Genomic DNA, 18112 nt, shown 5'->3' with positions numbered 1-18112 from the left:
GATCCCATTTCTGGGCCAAAATGCAAGTGGCCAAAAGACGAGGAACGAACGCAAAATGTCGTCAACTATTTTTATTTTCGGCCGAGACGCGACAGACATTTGAACATCGGATCGGGGGAAATCCTACATTAGAGACGGAGGATCGGATCCCTATAAATAGAGTGGCTGCTCACTCTTCTCCTCCTCATCTCATCTTGCTCCTCCCCCTTTTTGAGGGGACCCAAACTCATTTATCATTCAACTCTTCCATCGATTGGCAAGCGTTCAATTTATTTATAAAAGCAAATAAATTTATAATTGGTTCGGAAAAAGGCTTCAAAAAAATAAGTATAACGTTTCTATAAGTAGAATTTTATATAATTTAAAAAACACCCATTTATTAAGTAGATCTTTTGTAGAACAATTATTTTGATTTGCTTGTATTGCTTTTTCATTAGTTTGATAAATGCTTGTCCTTTTTGCTTATATACAGATCTTTTTGTAAATCATTCAAGTATGTATTGTTTGATTCTCTCTTTTCGTATTACATGTTTAAAACTAGTTTCGAAATATTTTGAACACACCCCTTCTTTAAAAGACAACCCAATCAGTTATACAATTTTGTAACGCACTGTATTATGCACACACTTTTTAGCTGGGGTTAATTACATTTTATTTTAATTTCTCATTTCATTCGCTTTGTTTTGATTTCCTTGACTTGACGACGACGCAAAAGCCGAAACAAAGAAATGAATTTATCTGTATCTCTGCGCGCACGAGACAAGTGCGAACGCTTTACCACCCACTACCCACTTCACTCCGCCACATGTCATTATTGGAATTCCATTATCTACAAAAAGCGAAACTCACCCTTTCACTACCCAAAACAGCTGAGACAAAAAACAAAAGGGGAGCCAGAAGTGCTCGTTTGATCAACAAAGATACCGGAACACCCCTAAGAAAACACAAATAGAATGGAATATCTGTTTCTGATCACCGATGAATCGGGAAGTTAGTTCGTGATCGAAATTATACGGTCTTTTTGAGACCACTAAAATCGAAAAATTAAAAATGTATTGCTTGATTTCTTAGCACATTTAAATTTTAATAAAACACAATAACAAAAATTGATTACATGTTACTTTTTTTGTTTTCTATATGTGTTATTATAAATATGTTTGTAATTGGCCAACACTGTTTAACTCAAACATAGTTTCTTAACACTAAAAAGGCAGCTTTTTCAAAAAGGTGAACTAAAAAGTAGGACATCGATGGCGGATACCCACTGAAAGTCATATTGCTGTTTTGGATCGTTAAAATCCTATTAAGTAGTTGGGCTTTGGGTACTATTTCCGCTCTTTTACTCAACTCAGATTGTGCAACACTGAAAAGCAGACGAATGTAAACAGAACAAATTCCGATGCCAGATTGCCGGGCATCCCCTACACCTTCATTATCATTATCACCCCGAGATCGTGATGATCGTTGCAATCGCTATCGCTCGTTCGTTCGTGTGATCCGCAGAAATGCAGCAAAAAAAAAATGCAAAAACAAAATAAAAGAGCAGCCAGAACCCGCGACAGAAAACACGGTTCCGTATAAATAAAACAGACGACAAAACGACCAGTGGCAAAAACTTTGGGGCTAGGGAAAAAAAACTGCGTCAGTTTGCGCTGAATTTTCAAGCGACACAGATCGCGCTTTCAAAGCCAGGGAAATGGATCTATAGCACAGTCAATTAATTAATTAATTGAATAAAAACAAACAAGGGAAATAAAAAACATATAGATAAAGATTAAAAGGAAGAGGAAACGGGAAGTGCGAGTGCGAGTGCGAGTCACAAAAAGACAAGATATGTCGGCGGCTTTGGTTTATTGGCAGTCAACGAACGGCGGCGATGCGGTTGACAAGGCCACCACCGATTGGGCGCCATTCGCCGTTGGTCCACCTGGTGGCAGTGGCAGTGGCAGTTTCAGTGGCAGTGGCAACTTGAACCACCATCATCACAGCCATCACAATCACCATCATCCGCCTCATTACATCAATTATTTGGCGCAAATTGGCTGCCAGCATCGTGTCAGAAATTGGCCAACAAATGGCAATCAGGAGGTGGACGACGATGACGATGGCGATGGCCATCAAATCATCTCAAAGTTCCAGCCCAAAAGTGTTTGGAGCACTGTCGATGTGGATCGAGTCGATGGCAATCTCTTGGTGGTTCAGGGATCATCGAGGAGTGAAGAAGAACGACCACTGCATTATTCTTGTAAGCTAAAAGTCTTTTTTTCTTAATGGTTATCCAACACTTGTAATCGGATAATTATTAAACTTGAGTATCATATTCTTGTCAACCATCTAGATTTTGTTTAAAGAAATCCACAGGTTTTTAAAAATATTTTCTTGGTAGTAAGTCTATGTTTGTAAACAAAGCATTTGCCACAATTTAAACTGAAACTATAAAATAGATCAATAAATATAGACACAAAATAAAATTAAATTTATAAATTTAATTGTCATTTACTTTTCAATTTTACTATTAATGCTGTTAAAATCATTGGCACAGCTAAAGTTTCAAGCAGGTAATCTTTTCATTATTTACATTATTTCCTCTTAAATATTTCATGTTTATCATTTGAATTGGGCTTTCATTACCTTTTATTGATCAGGTTTCTGTCAGTCAAATGTTGATGAAATAGAATATCATTTAACATTAAACACAGCTGCTGCGTCTTGCAGGTTTTTCGTCTAACCCTCCTCAACCCCTTCGCCGTGTATTTTGGTGTCTTGTTTATATCGTTGGGGCTATTTTTGTTGCACAAGCCAAGCTAAAAGCAAAACAAAAAGTGAGCAAGTGAAATGGTCATAGAAACTTGGGAAATAGAATCAAGAAACGGCAGAATTATGTATGTGCGCCTGCATATTGTGTAATAATTTCAGTTCCGTCTGGTTCTAAAATTAAGGTAGAGCTTCTTTCTTCTATGCTTCTTATTCTTCTGACTGCCTCTGCACAGAGGAAAAGAAATGATAACAAGAAATAATTTAAAAGGAAGTTAATAATGAAATAGTTTCCAAAATGAAAGGTAGAACTGCTGTTAATGTAGGTTTGCTATCCATATTAAATGGCTGTTATAAATCTTTGACAAGCCGTGTATTTAAGCCATCGAAACTTATTTTTTATTTGAATAATAATTTGTCATTTCATATTTATATAAACAGTTTAAAATTCAGATAAATTATTTTAATTTATTTAGTTATTTTATTTATTTTACATTTTAACATAAATTTCATGATGCGTATATTTTAAATGCTTTGTTTTAATCAAATTACATTTGAAGTTCTATCAAGAAAAGGTATTTTTGATTTAATGATGGGTGATCCTGCCATCTAAGGAGTATAAGTTAGCGATTCTAAGATAAATTTTACCCTAAATGGGAATCGGAATTGGACGTTTCCCTCAGTGCATATCATCTCCTCTCTCCCTTTTTGCATTTATCATCGTTTTGGCAACTCTCGGCGCTGACGTAGTCAGGTGTGCGAGAAAACAGGTGCATTCTGCAAAAGAGCGGTGTCCGAGCGATCCGGTCAATGAACCAGCACAAAAAGCAAGCGAACAAATACAGAAATACGGCAAACACATATGTATATAATTCCCGCCGATAACTGATAATATCTCTTCTCTCATTCGCTCTAGTATCCGCTTATGGGTCCAGCGGAGGCAGCGTCGCCGTCGACGCAGCCCAGGGCAGCGGGGGCGGAAGACAGCGCCACGCCCCCCTCTACGGACGCTTCGTCGTCGAAGAGGATCTGCCTGCCACGCACCGGGATGTAATGCACCATGTGAGTACTTGCACCATATCAAATACTTTTTCCACAAAACAACATACCATTTTGACTAAACAAACATTACACTAAATAGCAGTTAAGAGTCAAAAAAGAGCTAAAGTTTATTTATTTTAATAAGAGTAATTATTAAAAATGAATAATATGGGAAAGATTTCCAGAAAGAATAATTCAAAAATTTGAAAAAACGACACAAGTGTAAAAGTTACCATTCCACTTTCAGAAAACTTTTTCCCATGCTCCAGTTAAAATTAAAGTTGCAATTAGAAAGGTTAATAGCCACATTTAAGTAAGCCCAGCCTTGAGAAGAAAATGTAAAAGAAAGGTTTACCCACAACAGGTTTTTGCCATCACCAAGTGAGACAATTTCGAAAAAAATATTTTTGTTTTAAACAACTTATATGTTAAGAGTTTAAACAACATTAAACAAATTACATTGAAAGGTATGTTTTAAAAGAATAACAAGTAATTTAAAATACCTATATAAATTAAAAAGAAAGACAATTATTATCTTTAGCAAATCGATGGTGTATTACTGTTTAGATTGTGAATAATAAATAACAATTTTTTTCATTCGATCCCGCAGCACTCTAGTCCCTCGTCTTCGTCGGAGGTGCGCGCCATGCAGGCCCGTATTCCCACCCACTTTCGGGACCCCTCCTTGGGACCTTTGCGCAAGCTGAGCGTCGATCTGATAAAGACCTACAAGCACATCAACGAGGTGAGTGTTAGTCCTGAAAAAAATCTACAAAATAACAAATTGGGTCATAGTTTGATATCTGTGACATATCAATATGAAATTTTCAATGGGTTACAATAGGTTTCTTTAGACAAGCCAGAAAACCTATTTTTGTAATATTTGGAACTTTGTTCGCATTACCATCATTAAACATATAGTAATGAAGTACTTTAAACTAGATCTTTATTGTACAATAAGTCACTTTCATATAGACATAATTTAAAATGATTTTGTGGTAGTTTTTTGGCAGTTTGCAAGCTAACAAATACTATTATTTTTTTTCTGTGCAACTGCTCAAGAGCCTTGGCATCTATCCCGTCTTTTTTTATACTGTCACGCTCTTATGACGATCGGAATTTAGTCGGGGGTTTTTCTTGTCTTGTGGTTGTGTGACTATCTGCTGACAGCGGATATTTGTGGCGTTGAGCTGAGCTAAAGATACGTTTGTCCTTGACCCGCTTGGGGGGTCAAATCCCACTCCCACACCACCCTCGCCCACTCGCAGTTGACTTCGATTGACGTCGTCAGCCGCATCGGTTGACAACAGCCAAAAAAATAGAAAGAGGTTAAATAAGTAAAGAAAGCTAGCCACAGCCACACGCAACTGTCTCGGTTTTCCTGCCAAGTTCTTAACAAAACGACCCCGAATCCGAATACCCAATAACTTGGCTCTCATGGAAACTGTCAAATGACGTTATGACGAAATGCCGCCGACCCAAATCGGTGATTATATTTGCCTTGAGTGGACGGGGTGATTGTCCTATGCCACATTAGGATGTTAGTATTTGACGCTGCTCGAAGGAATCCGAGTTGCACGCAGGTTGCGTACGTAAATAACTTAAAAAACAAATACGATTGGAAAGTGGGACCTACTGAAAACACAACATAAGTTTTATTCAGGCATATTTTGTTTGAATCGATTAGATTTTGTTGTAACTGAAAGACAAAAACACTCGGAAGTCAAATTCAAAGACATGACATTTTGTAATTCAATTAGAGAAATGGTCCCAACTTGTTATAGGACAAAACAAAATTTCGTGCAGTGTTGTTTTTATCCATGTATTTAGAAGAATTTTTAATTCTTCTAATGCAAAATAGGACAATATAAAAATATTGATACAATCCAAGTTATCTTAAATTTAAACTATAAACAATTGCAATATTTAAGCCCTATTTGAGATTGCAATCAAACATATTGATGTTGGTAAATATGAGCTTTGCAGTCAGCCGATTTGACAGCTGGCGTTGCGGTTGGTTGCAGGTATTTGAATTTGACAGGTGCTCTCGAGCAGGCTGGAGTGTTTTTGTCAGACGTTACTGTTACATTTGCAGTTGGCATTTTGTGACGTTAGAGATGCCGTAATATTGCAAAAGCCTTTTCGCTGCCGTTTTGTATGCTACAGTTTTCGTTTTCGAGAGAGTGGGGCTATTCCTCTCTCTCACTTTATCTCTCCCTATGCGGCGCTATCTCGCTCGCTCCACCGTCAGCTTGCCGCGTTAGCAACAACTTTTTTCGCCAAGCTGCCACCATTTCCCCCTTCTCCTTCCCTTTCCCAATAAGAAAAGGGAGCGTGAGAGAGAAAGAAAGTGGGAGAGAGCGCAAAAAGAGAGAATTTTTCATCTCGTTTTTCTCTGCATTATTTTCAGCTGGGCGTCCGCCCTCTTTCGGCATTTTTTTATTTGCCGGTCTTGCCTCTCATTTTCGCTATTTTCTCATTTTCCCCATTTTGTGTTTACATTTGTCGTTGATGAAGTGGAAGTAACAGGATAACTTCTAGCTGGCCAATAAGATCCAATTAACTCTACCGCCTTCAATTTGGGGCATTTTCATTTTTTCTTGTTACCCAACAAACATTTTAAGATGAATTATTGATCGATTAACATCGATCGTTTTTGGACCATAGTTACTCTTATCTCGAGCTTCTAAACCGAGACAGGTAACGCCAATCCCTGGAATGATCTTTAAAAATAAAAACGAACGTATTATATTAAAAATTAAATCACAAACTAAACAAAATTTGAATATAATGGTCTACAAACCAAACATAATAACAAAGGTTCAGCTTAGAATTGAAAATGCAAACAAACTTTAAATTAATATTGTTGATTGAAATACATGAATTTATTTAATTTTAATATTATTGACTTGTTTGTTGATAACTTTGGAAAATTTCCGGCTAGAAAAAAAATTCTATAAATTTGTTCAGATCAAATCATAGTTATATATTTAAGAGATTATAAAAATGCTTAAACTTTTTTTGAAATTTTAGGTTTACTATGCGAAAAAGAAACGCCGTGCCCAGCAGACACAAGGCGATGACGACTCGTCCAACAAAAAGGAGCGAAAACTTTATAACGACGGCTATGACGACGATAATCACGACTATATAATCAAGAATGGCGAAAAGTTTTTGGATCGTTACGAGATCGACTCGCTGATCGGTGAGTGGGAACCTAATATACTGTGATTAATTATTCACTGACTGAAATGTTACCTTAATCCCACAGGAAAGGGCAGTTTTGGTCAGGTGGTGAAGGCTTACGACCACGAGGAGCAGTGCCACGTGGCGATCAAGATAATTAAGAATAAGAAACCGTTCCTAAACCAGGCACAGATCGAGGTCAAGCTGCTCGAGATGATGAACCGGGCGGATGCCGAAAACAAATACTACATCGGTACGTAAATGCCACAGAATTGGTTGGTTTCCTTTTCAAAAAGAAATTGGTAAAAAATTATGAAGAATTTATATATATTTCAAAGTTATATAGAATCAATCTTAGCTAGATGAAAACAATTTGTTTGTAAATAATAATTGCCAACATTTATATTTAAAATAATAATGAGTATAATTTTGATATCAATTGATTGATTTAATTAAGGATTAAGCTTAATATAAAAACATTCGTGCATTGAAGGATCTCACAATTCTATTTAAATGTTAGAAAATTTCATCTCAAAAACTATACTAAGTCTAGAGTTAAATACTACGGAAACCACTACGATATTTAATATTGCCATCTTTTCGATCCACAGTTAAGCTCAAGCGGCACTTCATGTGGCGCAACCACCTGTGCCTGGTGTTTGAGCTGCTCTCATACAATCTGTACGACCTGCTGCGGAACACCAACTTCCGGGGCGTTTCTCTGAACCTCACGCGCAAGTTCGCCCAGCAGCTGTGCACCGCACTGCTCTTCCTCAGCACCCCCGAACTGAACATAATTCACTGTGATTTGAAGCCCGAGAACATCCTGCTGTGCAACCCGAAGCGCTCGGCGATCAAGATCGTTGACTTTGGCAGCTCCTGCCAGCTGGGACAGCGGGTAAGTCGAGTCTACTCCTCGGAATTGACTGAAATCCTATATAATATACGACTTTGAATCCCCTTTCCAGATCTACCACTACATACAGTCGCGCTTCTACCGCTCGCCGGAGGTGCTGCTGGGCATCCAGTACGACCTGGCCATCGACATGTGGTCGCTGGGCTGCATCCTGGTGGAGATGCACACCGGAGAGCCGCTCTTCTCCGGCTGCAACGAGGTGGACCAGATGAACAAGATCGTCGAGGTGCTGGGCATGCCGCCCAAGTATCTACTCGACCAGGCGCACAAGACCCGCAAATTCTTCGACAAGATCGTGGCCGATGGATCCTATGTGCTGAAGAAGAATCAGAACGGAAGGAAATACAAGCCGCCAGGATCCCGCAAACTCCACGACATACTCGGTGTGGAAACAGGCGGGCCAGGAGGCAGGCGTCTGGATGAGCCGGGCCACTCCGTTTCCGACTATCTCAAGTTCAAGGATCTGATCCTGCGCATGCTCGACTTTGACCCCAAGACCCGGGTCACGCCCTACTACGCCCTGCAGCACAACTTCTTCAAGCGCACGGCCGACGAGGCGACCAATACGAGCGGCGCAGGCGCCACAGCGAACGCAGGAGCCGGTGGCTCCGGATCCAGCGGAGCAGGCGGATCCAGTGGCGGAGGCGGTGCCGGTGGCCTAGGAACGAGCAGCAGCAGTAGCGGAGCGGTCTCCTCATCCAGTGCAGCGGCTCCGACGGCGGCGACAGCAGCGGCCACGGCCACGGGATCAACTGGTTCGGGATCGAACGTCGGCACAGGATCCTCCGCGGCGCAGCAACAGCAGGCGATGCCGCTGCCCTTGCCCCTGCCGTTGCCACTGCCGCTGCCACCACTCGCGGGTCCTGGCGGTGCGTCGGATGCCCAGTGTCACGGTGAGTAGTAGTGGAACACACCTAGAAACAAACTCCTAAACGCAGCCAGTGGCTCGATTTTTTGGCATACAAAGGGAAGGAATCAAAGGTGCTTTATGTAATCTATAGTCTGTTTTTGGATTTTGGGTTATTAAGCAGTGGATAAAATTACAATTAATATAAAATATTTACTTCTTATCAATTTTTATTTAAGGAAACAAATGAACAGTCTAATACAAAATAATTGAAGTATGGTTATAGCAAGGCACTGTCTTAATTTGATCTCAGCAGACCTTAGTTATATATTTTTACATTTTAAAATAAAATCTTAGAACATCATATTTTTCAATATTAAATTCCGGGGTAATTTAAATGATAGTGGCAAGCGGTGCAATTACCAATAAAAGATTTTGATTTCAGTACACATTGAAGTGAAGTAAGAAATTAATTACAATTTTTCATTAAAGATAATGTAGTTGAGATCTAATAGCAAGATGAGGCGTTAAATAAAAAAAGATAAGTATAGTCATAAGAACTAAGAACTATATTTACGGGGGATACGAATATGAGAATAGTCTGAAGATTACGTTGGGCATCTAAGAACCTTTGCCTTAAAATCGAGTTTGTAGCTGCTTTCCCATAGAATTTTGTGTTTGTTGATTATGATTATAATTTTATCGTGAGCTGATTTGATGCAAAAGCTGCGAGTTATATTTTGTAGTTCGTAGCGAGTGGCGACTGTGTTCATGCGTTGGTTTTGTGGCCAACGCATATTCGCAATCTTTGCTTGTTGAATTTCGTGTGTGTTTTGTGTGTGAGCAATCAAAAAAAAATTTTAATTTAGTTATTAGCTGTGGACAAAATTGTACTTAAAATATCTTGTTTGTATTAGGCTTTTATAATTTTTAGTTGATACTGATTACCATTTAGTTGCACTAGTCACTCTTAAATGTAAGAAGTGTTTCGTTTTATCTTTAGTTCGGCGCTTAGTGCTAATTTAATTAGTTGTACGAAACGAAAGTTTGCGAAATGTAGCAATGCAAGAGCGTGAAATGATTGTGTTCCCAACTATAAAGATAAATTCCTTTCTTTTTCTATTCGAACTCCTCGATCTCGAACACAAAATATAAATCAAATAAAACAACAAACTCAAATGGCGGCAGCAGATGATCGCCGATGACCGGCAACAGCAGCAGCAACATCCGCAGCAGCAACAACATCGATTGCAGCCGCAACTTCAAGGCTGCCACAACAGTAACCAGCAATATGCAACGTGAAACAAGCAACATTGAGCGCAGCAGCAACATTAGCAGCCCAACCAGTGACCCGCTGGCCATGTTATTATCCATTATCTAAACAGCTCCAGCGTTTTGTAAATAGTCATGTCTCTCTGTCACACACACTCACTATCTGTCCTTTTCAGTCCTCTGTCCCTGTCTGTCTCTATATTTATATCTGTCTCTGTCTCTATATTTGTCTTTGTTCTGTCCCTGTCCCTGATCCTATATATGCATCTGTCTGTGTCCCTGTCCCTATTTAATTTATAATTGAGAAAAAGATGTTTTTTTCCTATAAGAATTATTGTGACACCCTCCTTGGTTTCCGAAAACCATATGTTTTTTTTTCTAGAATATAAAATGTAATTTGTATTATGCTCACGCATTTCAAACGCTCGGATGAAAATACAATCGTGTGTTAAGTGTTTAAAGTTTTTTGTCAACTTAAATTACGCAAAAATGGCTAAGAAAAATAAATAATTATTTAAGTCTAAGCATTTAGGATCATAGAATTGTACGAAGAGTTTGCGAATACATAAGAATAATAATAAGAGGAATCCTTAACGACTTTCTTAATGACTGCCATACATATACATACATACTTAATATACATTTATGCATAAGTAAAACGGACATACAAGTTAAATCACACTGAGAGAAAACAGCGAGTAGCGGGGATCTCGTAGGAATACATATGTATATTTTGGCGCTTTATTTATTTAACAAGCCACAGAAATATCGAATGATTTAAAGTCTCTTTAAAATTGTTTATTCCTGATTAACGCATTAGCGTGAATTTCCATTTAAAGTTTGAAGTTTCTGAAAGTATTTTTAAGAATTTTTCTTATAATTGTCGAAAGTGTTAAAATAATTACAGATTTTTATACCATTTGAAATGTAATTAAAATGATCATGAGAATATTTAGTGATATGAAATCGCCTCTTAAGATGTCTAAATGTAGTAGGCAATGACGTGTTATATGAAAAACTTTTTGTGCTTTTTTTTTGGATTTTTGAAAATTGGAAACTATTAACTACTTTTTTGAATTGTACTTAAAGTCATTACATATTTTTGTGGCTCACAATTAGTTTTGTGGAATTACAAAAAAAAATTTTAATAAACACAAAGAACCGTAATCCCTCGGTGTTCTTCCCATAACACAAATTTCTATGCATTCCTCAGAGTTTCTCTTGTAAAAATAAACGACCGACCCTGCTGTTTAAATTTCGACAAGAAATAAGTGCGAAAAACGATATTTGAAATTTTGAAAAAGCGATAATGGATCTCAGTGAAATATGCGAAATACGAAACACAAATCATAGTTTGTAAAAAGTATAAAACCAAAACAAAAAAAAGTAGACATGTAAAAACAAAATTCACATGCAAAAAGGTGGTAAAAAAATTAAGTCGTTTAGTAAACCAAGAATATAGTATGTACTACATACATAAACCAAAGTCAAGTAATGAAAAGTGAACTTAATGAAAAAATACCAGTTTTGTAACATAGACGTACATCCTTATTTTTTTGTTCCCGTAATCTAAAACTTTTAATTGCTCTCGGATAAGGAGTGGTAAAAGCAAACAATGAAAATTCTTTAAAATTTTTTCAAAAGAAAACATGTTTCCAATATTTGTTCATTAAAAAAGTCTAGATAACTATCTTGAGAACAGTCGTCGAGGTATATAATCAAGAAAAAATTTGGGTCATCTGCGAAAAAAATTGATAACCAGAAAAAGAATTTGATTCCATATTGATGCAGATTAAAAGCAATTTCATCGCAATTTTCCAAATTGCAAACGCTCTAAAATTCTATTTACCCCAGAAAAGTTATTGAATATTTTCGCTTTTACTACACCTTATCTGCACTTCATGGGCATTAAAGGGTTAACCTAACAGTGGCGTACTCGCTCTCTTTCTTACTCTATCGGGAATTTACAAGGATTTGGTGTAACGGAACCTCAGAGAAGAAGGGGAGCGAGCAGGCAAGCGATAGTCGCTTTCTTTTGTGATAAAAAATCCGCAAAAAATATTTATCCTTCTAAAACCTTACCATTGCCGCAATCTTCAAAAAGTTCGGGCCTTGTTACAATAAAAAGAAAACAGGCAAAATTGTTAAATAACAAAGCTAATATAAACACACTCTCAGAAATAAAGCAGCGGTAAATATATACATATATACATAACAGTTTTAATTGGAATGATTGATAAGCGATAACCGATAAACAAAGCTATAATTATCGATAGAGCGCAAATAAGCGACATACGAGTTAAAAACCAAACACAAATCATAGTTTGTAAAAAGTATAAAATCGTAGACTTGTAAAAATAGCTGAAAAAATAAAGAATTGGTATAGAAATGAATGCGTTTAGTAAACCACAAAAAATAAGAAAACAAACGAAATCGTATAGCAAGCATAACAAATTAAATCAGTACGTACTAAAGAGATGAACTTTAGCATTTAATAAATTAACATACATACATCTATATATAACACTTACAAGTAATTATGCGGAAAACTCAATTAATTTTATTAGACACAAACATAAACGCAGACAGACAAACGGATACGAAATACATATAAAAGTAAATATTAATTAAAATTAGAGGTTAGCCCCGAAAGAAAATGATCCATGATTCAAGAATTTAACAGCAACCGGAAAGACACTTAACGAAACTTGTGTAAAATACTAAAACCCGAAAAGCGAGAGTTATAAGTCGAATAAGTTTAAAAATCCAATTTCCATACATACACACACATACACCCACAAGCAAACACAGAAGATGAAGAAAATATGCAATATTAACGATAATTGCAACGATAACGATACCATAAATGATTGTTATTCGAGCAGAGTTGCATTTTGAAACGAAAGCGGAAACGAAAACAAAAATAAGTGCAATAGCGAAAGAAAGAGGGAAAATCGGGGAGACCATAATGCATTTTTTTTTAACGAAACAGTATTGCAAAATATGAAAAATAAAAAAATTCAAATTCAAACCAAATTAAAAAATAAAAAACACAAAAAGGCACTCACACATACACACAGATAAACCAACAGACCGACACACATATGGACATGCAACATGTGTGGCATTTATATAATATAAACATAAAACAGCTGATGGTTTAAGTTGAATAAGTACGAGATAATTTATTAACGATTGATGAAACCGAAATGGAAACTTTACAAAACAAAGCAAAAACCAGAAAAAGGAATTCATAAAAAAAAACTAAAACAAACCAAAGCAAAAAACAAAAATTACAAAAAAAAAATTGAAAAAAATCTTCAATAAAAACTTATGATATAATCAACAAAAAAATTTGAGCTAGAAAACTTTATTGTGGGTCTTCACTTGAAATCCATGGAAAATTCTAAGAGATTTTGGTATTTAATTTTACATTATAGAAACTTGTTTTTCTATTGAAATGAAAACCAAGATTTTAATACGTACATATTTGTCAATTGCAATACAAATTTGATATGAATTCATGAGTATTGATATACAAATACACCGTAGGACAAATCATTCTAGATTTACAATAATTTTTTGTGCTAGAAAAAAAGGTGTAATAATAAGACAAATTAGTTTAGAGTTTTCCAAGGATGGCTAACTGAACTATGGTTCTTGTCCAAGACAATTGAATAATTAATAATGTATTTTCAACTAATAATTTTTTTTAATTTTACAGGCCTGCTTATGCACTCGGCGGCAGCCAACGCGATGAACAACTTCTCCGCTCTGAGCCTGCAGCCCACCGCCCATCCGCTGCCCTCGCTGGCGAACAGCCATCACAGCAGCAACAGCCTGGGCAGCCTGAACCACATTAGTCCCGGCAGCAGCAGCAGCAACAGTGCGCGCCACGGTCGCCTGTACGGCGGCAACATGGTGGGGCACCACAACAGCAACAACAGCAACAGCAACATCAGCAACCACAACAGCATCAGCTATCCGCACGCCATGGAATGTGATCCGCCGCAGATGCCACCGCCGCCACCGAATGGCCACGGAAGGATGCGTGTGCCGGCGATCCTGCAGATGCAGCCGAACAGCTATGCCCCCAGTTCGATGCCTTACTACGGCAACATGTCCTCATCGTCGGTGGCTGCGGCGGCAGCAGCTGCAGCAGCGGCCTCCCACCTGATGATGACCGATTCGAGTGTGATCAGCGCCTCGGCGGCAGGCGGTGGCCAGGGTGGCGGCAATCCCGGACCGAACCCGGTGCCGTCGTCGGCTGCCGCCTTTCTTTTTCCATCTCAGCCCGCCGGAACGCTCTATGGAACGGCGCCCGCCTCGCTGAGCGAGTTGCCGCTGCCATTGCCGCCTCTGCCGCTGCCAATGCCACTGCCCATGTCCATGCCTCTGCCCCTGCCCCTGCCACTGCCGCCCTCGTCGTCGTCATCCTCCTCCTCCGCTTCGGGAGGGGGATCAGCGGGAATGGGTGTGGGCGTCGGCGTTGGCGTCGTTGGCCAACGGCGGCACATCAGCGGACCCGCCTCGCAGGTCGGCATCTCTCAAAATGCCGGTGGCGGCAGCAATTCGGCCACCGGAGCCAGCAGCAGCGATGCCTCCTCGTCGTCGCCCATGGTGGGCGTTTGTGTTCAACAGAATCCTGTAGTTATACATTAGCATAAACTGGGGAAGAAAAAGAGAAAACGTTAGTTGCCCTGCCCGCTTAATATACTTTTTTTTACACCCTTTGCCGCTCTCTGCTGCTAATTATCGCATTGCCACCACCGCCCAATCAAGGAACCACAGAATCACCACCGCAGCAGAACCCTAGGTGGTCTAAATCGTGGGTCTTATATCACTGGTAACTCCAGAGCAACGTAGCGCCTTTCTTAACACAAAATGTATTATGTCTTGTTCTTAATTGTGGTTTGAAAAGATTAGGTTCAAGTGTTTTTGTTTTTGATTGTATACTGTTCTAAATGTTTAATTGATTTCTGTCTTTATTGTGTAACTTAATATGTTGGTTTTTTCTAAAAATCTATAAAAACGTTTTTCCAAGATTCTGTGGAAGTTTTTATATGATTGATTAAACCATTATTTATTTCTAAGATTATTTAAAAATTGGATTTCTTTAATATTGTGTCAAGAAATCCGAAAATTTTTGAAAATATACTTTTGTAAAGATAAATAATTCTCTAAGTGGAAAGTTAACTATAGCCGTATCTGGACGTCGAAGAAGCAGGCAAACGCAATCAAACTATTTTCAAACTTACTGTTAAGTGGATCTAAAATCATTAATTGGGCTTTAAAAAACACTTTTAATAACTTTAACTATTTTGAGTGGGGAAATTAAGAAAAAGGCTGGATAAACGAAGCTTACGATAGTAGGGGATTTTCTTGTGAGATAAGGCACCCGATTTAAGTCACCACGCCACAGATACACACACACACAAACTATATATACATTAACTTTAACTAGCTGAAATTTACCCTCCATATACCCACGAAACCCACACAAAAACTCATTCACCTGCGGTTTTTACTGATTAGTCACTTCGCGCTCTCACCGCCGCGCCCACATCACCGACCACGCCCCCATTCGTCCTGGATGAAGGCAGGGATCCTGTGTGGGCGCCCCACTTGAAGGATTTTGCAAAGCGTTTATTTTTTTTACATACTAGAACCTATTTTTTTTTTTGGTCTAATTATAATGTTTAATTTTATGCTGTAACCGTAACGACATAACTTTACTTTATATAAACGAATCAAAATTATACATTATTTAATTGTTAATTTAAATTATGTAATTTTATTTGACGAGAAATCGCTAGTAATATAGAAAGCAAACAAATGCTTAATTTAAGCAAAATTCAAATTGTATTTATTTTGTACACGGGGTAATAGCCAAAGCCAAACAGCGATGTTTAGATCAGAACTTGGGCGCGATAGTGCTTCTGCAGCTTGTTGGCCTTGCAGCCCAGTTTCATCTGCCACTTGGACTGGACGCGCTTCATCAGATGGATGTCTCGTGCCTTGCGAGCGGCGGACAGCTGCTGGGTGTGCGTCCATCCCAGCGCCCGGTATTCGCTTAGCACGCGGTGCAGCTTGCGGTCGGACTTCTGGAGCACCACGGCGCGTTCCGGGCGGAGACGCTGGCGATAGTAGCGGAGCAGGGAGCGATGGCCGATGACTGCGCCGGAGGGCAGCACCAGCTGGTACTCATCGCCGTCGAGCAGGTCCGGCACCACCTCGTCATCAATGTCCATGCCTTCTTTCTGTGTGGGTTAAAAAAGAGAGAAGATTTAGTCACTTGGTTTCGGGGTTTTGATATTAACTGGTTATTAAGGTTGCCGCAAAATTTTTAATAATTTAAATAATATAGGCTGTTGTATCCCAAGATCTTAAACTTATAAACGGTGGTTTACACTTTTTTGCTAAGCATATAACTAATTTGATTTGCAACTATTTTGGTAACTTAAAGCTCAGTATTCAAGCGAGACAAATCTCCCAAAACAAAAGTCAATACGTGATTTTAAATTATATAAAGTTATTGCTAATATCAATATACTCAATATCCTATACTCACATTATCCGGGTAACTGGAGCTGTAGTCGTAGTACTCAGCATATTCGGCCAGGGCCACGCCCTCGTGCAGCATCTGGCAGTGGCCCTTGTCGACCATGTGCTTGCGCACCGCGTCCAGGGAGTAAAAGGTCTTGCCGCGATCGTTGCAAAACAGGCAGATGAAATAGTTGGCCACCTTCTCGCCCAGGTAGTAGAGCAGGCCCTCGATGTCAGTGCAGTATTCGGTGTCCGGAATGAAGAACGAGTGCGCCACGGACATGTGCTTCAGGTTCTCCACCAGATCCTCGCTGTTATGTGCGCAGAACAGGCAGTCGCGCTCAGTCAGCGGGTTCTCGGGTATCTTGTCCCACTCATCGGAGTCCACCTGTTGAGCATCAAGGAAAATTGGATTACGTTTATTTATGTCATGTTTTGAATTAATAAACTTCAAATAGGGACTAGAGCGCTACAAATAGATAACTTTTCAAATGTTCAAAAGCATCTTGAACGTTTAAAACTCGAATGGCTAAGATCTTCCAATATTAATAAGAAGTTTAAAATGATTTAAAGATCGAAGGTTTTATAAAGAAAATTATAGTTATATTAACTAAAAGCGGCTAGGATAATATTATAAAGTAGAATGTAGTATTACAACAGTAAGAAAATGTTTATCAAATATGAAATAACACATTATTGCAAAATTGGATAAATAGGATCTTCTGACTAAAATTGCTCAATTGAAATGCTTTAGGCGATGAGAAATCATTTTAAGAAACCCTACAACAGGATATCTAAATCTCGGGATACTCTTTAAGAACTGAGGGCACCCTCTAACAGGTTAAAAACAAAGTACTGCTCTTTGGTACTCGGATTTAGCTCTCCTACCTCTTCCTCCTCGATGTCCTCAAACTCTTCGTCATCTTCATCCTCGTCCATCTCCTGGTCATCGTCTGCCTTGGCGACCCGCTCCGCGAATGCCAGTCGACCCTTGCCAGCCGCTGCGGCGGCCAGGGCGGGATGTGGGCGTGGCTCCAGAACGCTGCGTGTGCAGACGGACGCCGTGGTGCTGGCGCTGCCGCCACTGGCGGTCATCTGATCGCGCTCGAAGCGGGCCAGCAGCTCCTTGTGCTTCCGGCTGTTCAGGTGGTTGTCGTGGGCCTTCTGGCTACCGAATTGGCGCCGGCAGGCCTGGCAGTAGACACTCAGGTTCTGCTCCTCCAAAGCAGCATCCGTGGCGCTGCGGGCGCTCAGCACGCGCTGCTGGAACTCCTCGGCGGTCACGGGCGGCAGCTGGGCCACCCTGCGCTTCAGGTTATAGCGGTGCCAGTCGGTCTTGTAGTGATCCCGCTGCACATCCGCGCTGGCGAAGCGGGCATCGCAGTTCAGGCAGGTGAAGTGCGACATGCCGTTGGTAATTCAGTTCGGGTTCGGTTTTGACTGACAAATTCAATGGTGAATTGGAATGGCGTATTTCACAAGGGCTGCTCGATCTGATAGTGATGGTTATAATAGAAAAACAAACCACGTTCTTGGAGGCTGCACCTGGA

At 39.4% G+C, this 18112-nt stretch overlaps 2 protein-coding genes across 4 annotated transcripts in view; one reads left to right on the top strand and one right to left on the bottom strand.

The window, feature by feature from the left end:
- Window positions 1–15870, top strand: part of LOC108046444 (serine/threonine-protein kinase minibrain) — a 27923-nt gene extending 12053 nt beyond the window's left edge. Inside the window, exons 1-8 of one of the 3 annotated variants that reach the window (XM_017126111.2) lie at window positions 1100–2245; window positions 3671–3816; window positions 4406–4540; window positions 6829–7000; window positions 7067–7234; window positions 7593–7879; window positions 7950–8790; window positions 13741–15870. In XM_017126111.2, coding sequence (XP_016981600.1) covers window positions 1834–2245; window positions 3671–3816; window positions 4406–4540; window positions 6829–7000; window positions 7067–7234; window positions 7593–7879; window positions 7950–8790; window positions 13741–14678 — 3099 coding nt within the window. In that variant the 5' untranslated portion in view covers window positions 1100–1833 and the 3' untranslated portion in view covers window positions 14679–15870. Of the gene's footprint in view, window positions 1–1099; window positions 2246–3670; window positions 3817–4405; window positions 4541–6828; window positions 7001–7066; window positions 7235–7592; window positions 7880–7949; window positions 8791–9935; window positions 9966–13740 lie in introns of those variants that run through there. The other 2 variants (XM_017126113.2, XM_017126112.2) reach the window with 2 other exon arrangements.
- LOC108046445 (zinc finger protein 622) lies at window positions 15856–18109 on the bottom strand. Its single transcript, XM_017126114.1, has 3 exons — window positions 17451–18109; window positions 16588–16950; window positions 15856–16276 (listed from the first exon to the last, which is right to left on the bottom strand). The coding sequence occupies exons 1-3, from the start codon at window positions 17967–17969 to the stop codon at window positions 15926–15928; spliced, it is 1233 nt and encodes a 410-aa protein (XP_016981603.1). The 5' UTR covers window positions 17970–18109; the 3' UTR covers window positions 15856–15925.
- Window positions 18110–18112: the final 3 nt, after the last annotated feature.

The sequence above is a fragment of the Drosophila rhopaloa genome, unplaced genomic scaffold, assembly GCF_018152115.1.
Source record: "Drosophila rhopaloa isolate 14029-0021.01 unplaced genomic scaffold, ASM1815211v1 contig_3, whole genome shotgun sequence".
Classification (NCBI taxonomy): Eukaryota; Metazoa; Arthropoda; class Insecta; order Diptera; family Drosophilidae; genus Drosophila; species Drosophila rhopaloa.
The sequence above is the reverse complement of the archived record's forward strand: the minus strand, read 5'-3'. Positions and strand labels throughout refer to the sequence as shown.

Excerpts from the sequence above, each read along its gene's own strand:
- LOC108046445 (XM_017126114.1), bottom strand. The coding sequence starts at position 17,969 with ATGTCGCACTTCACCTGCCTGAACTGCGATGCCCGCTTCGCCAGCGCG. Across the intron at positions 16,951-17,450 it reads AGGACATCGAGGAGGAAGAG|GTGGACTCCGATGAGTGGGA; the intron begins GTAGGAGAGCTA and ends GATGCTCAACAG. Across the intron at positions 16,277-16,587 it reads GCTCCAGTTACCCGGATAAT|AAAGAAGGCATGGACATTGA; the intron begins GTGAGTATAGGA and ends TAACCCACACAG.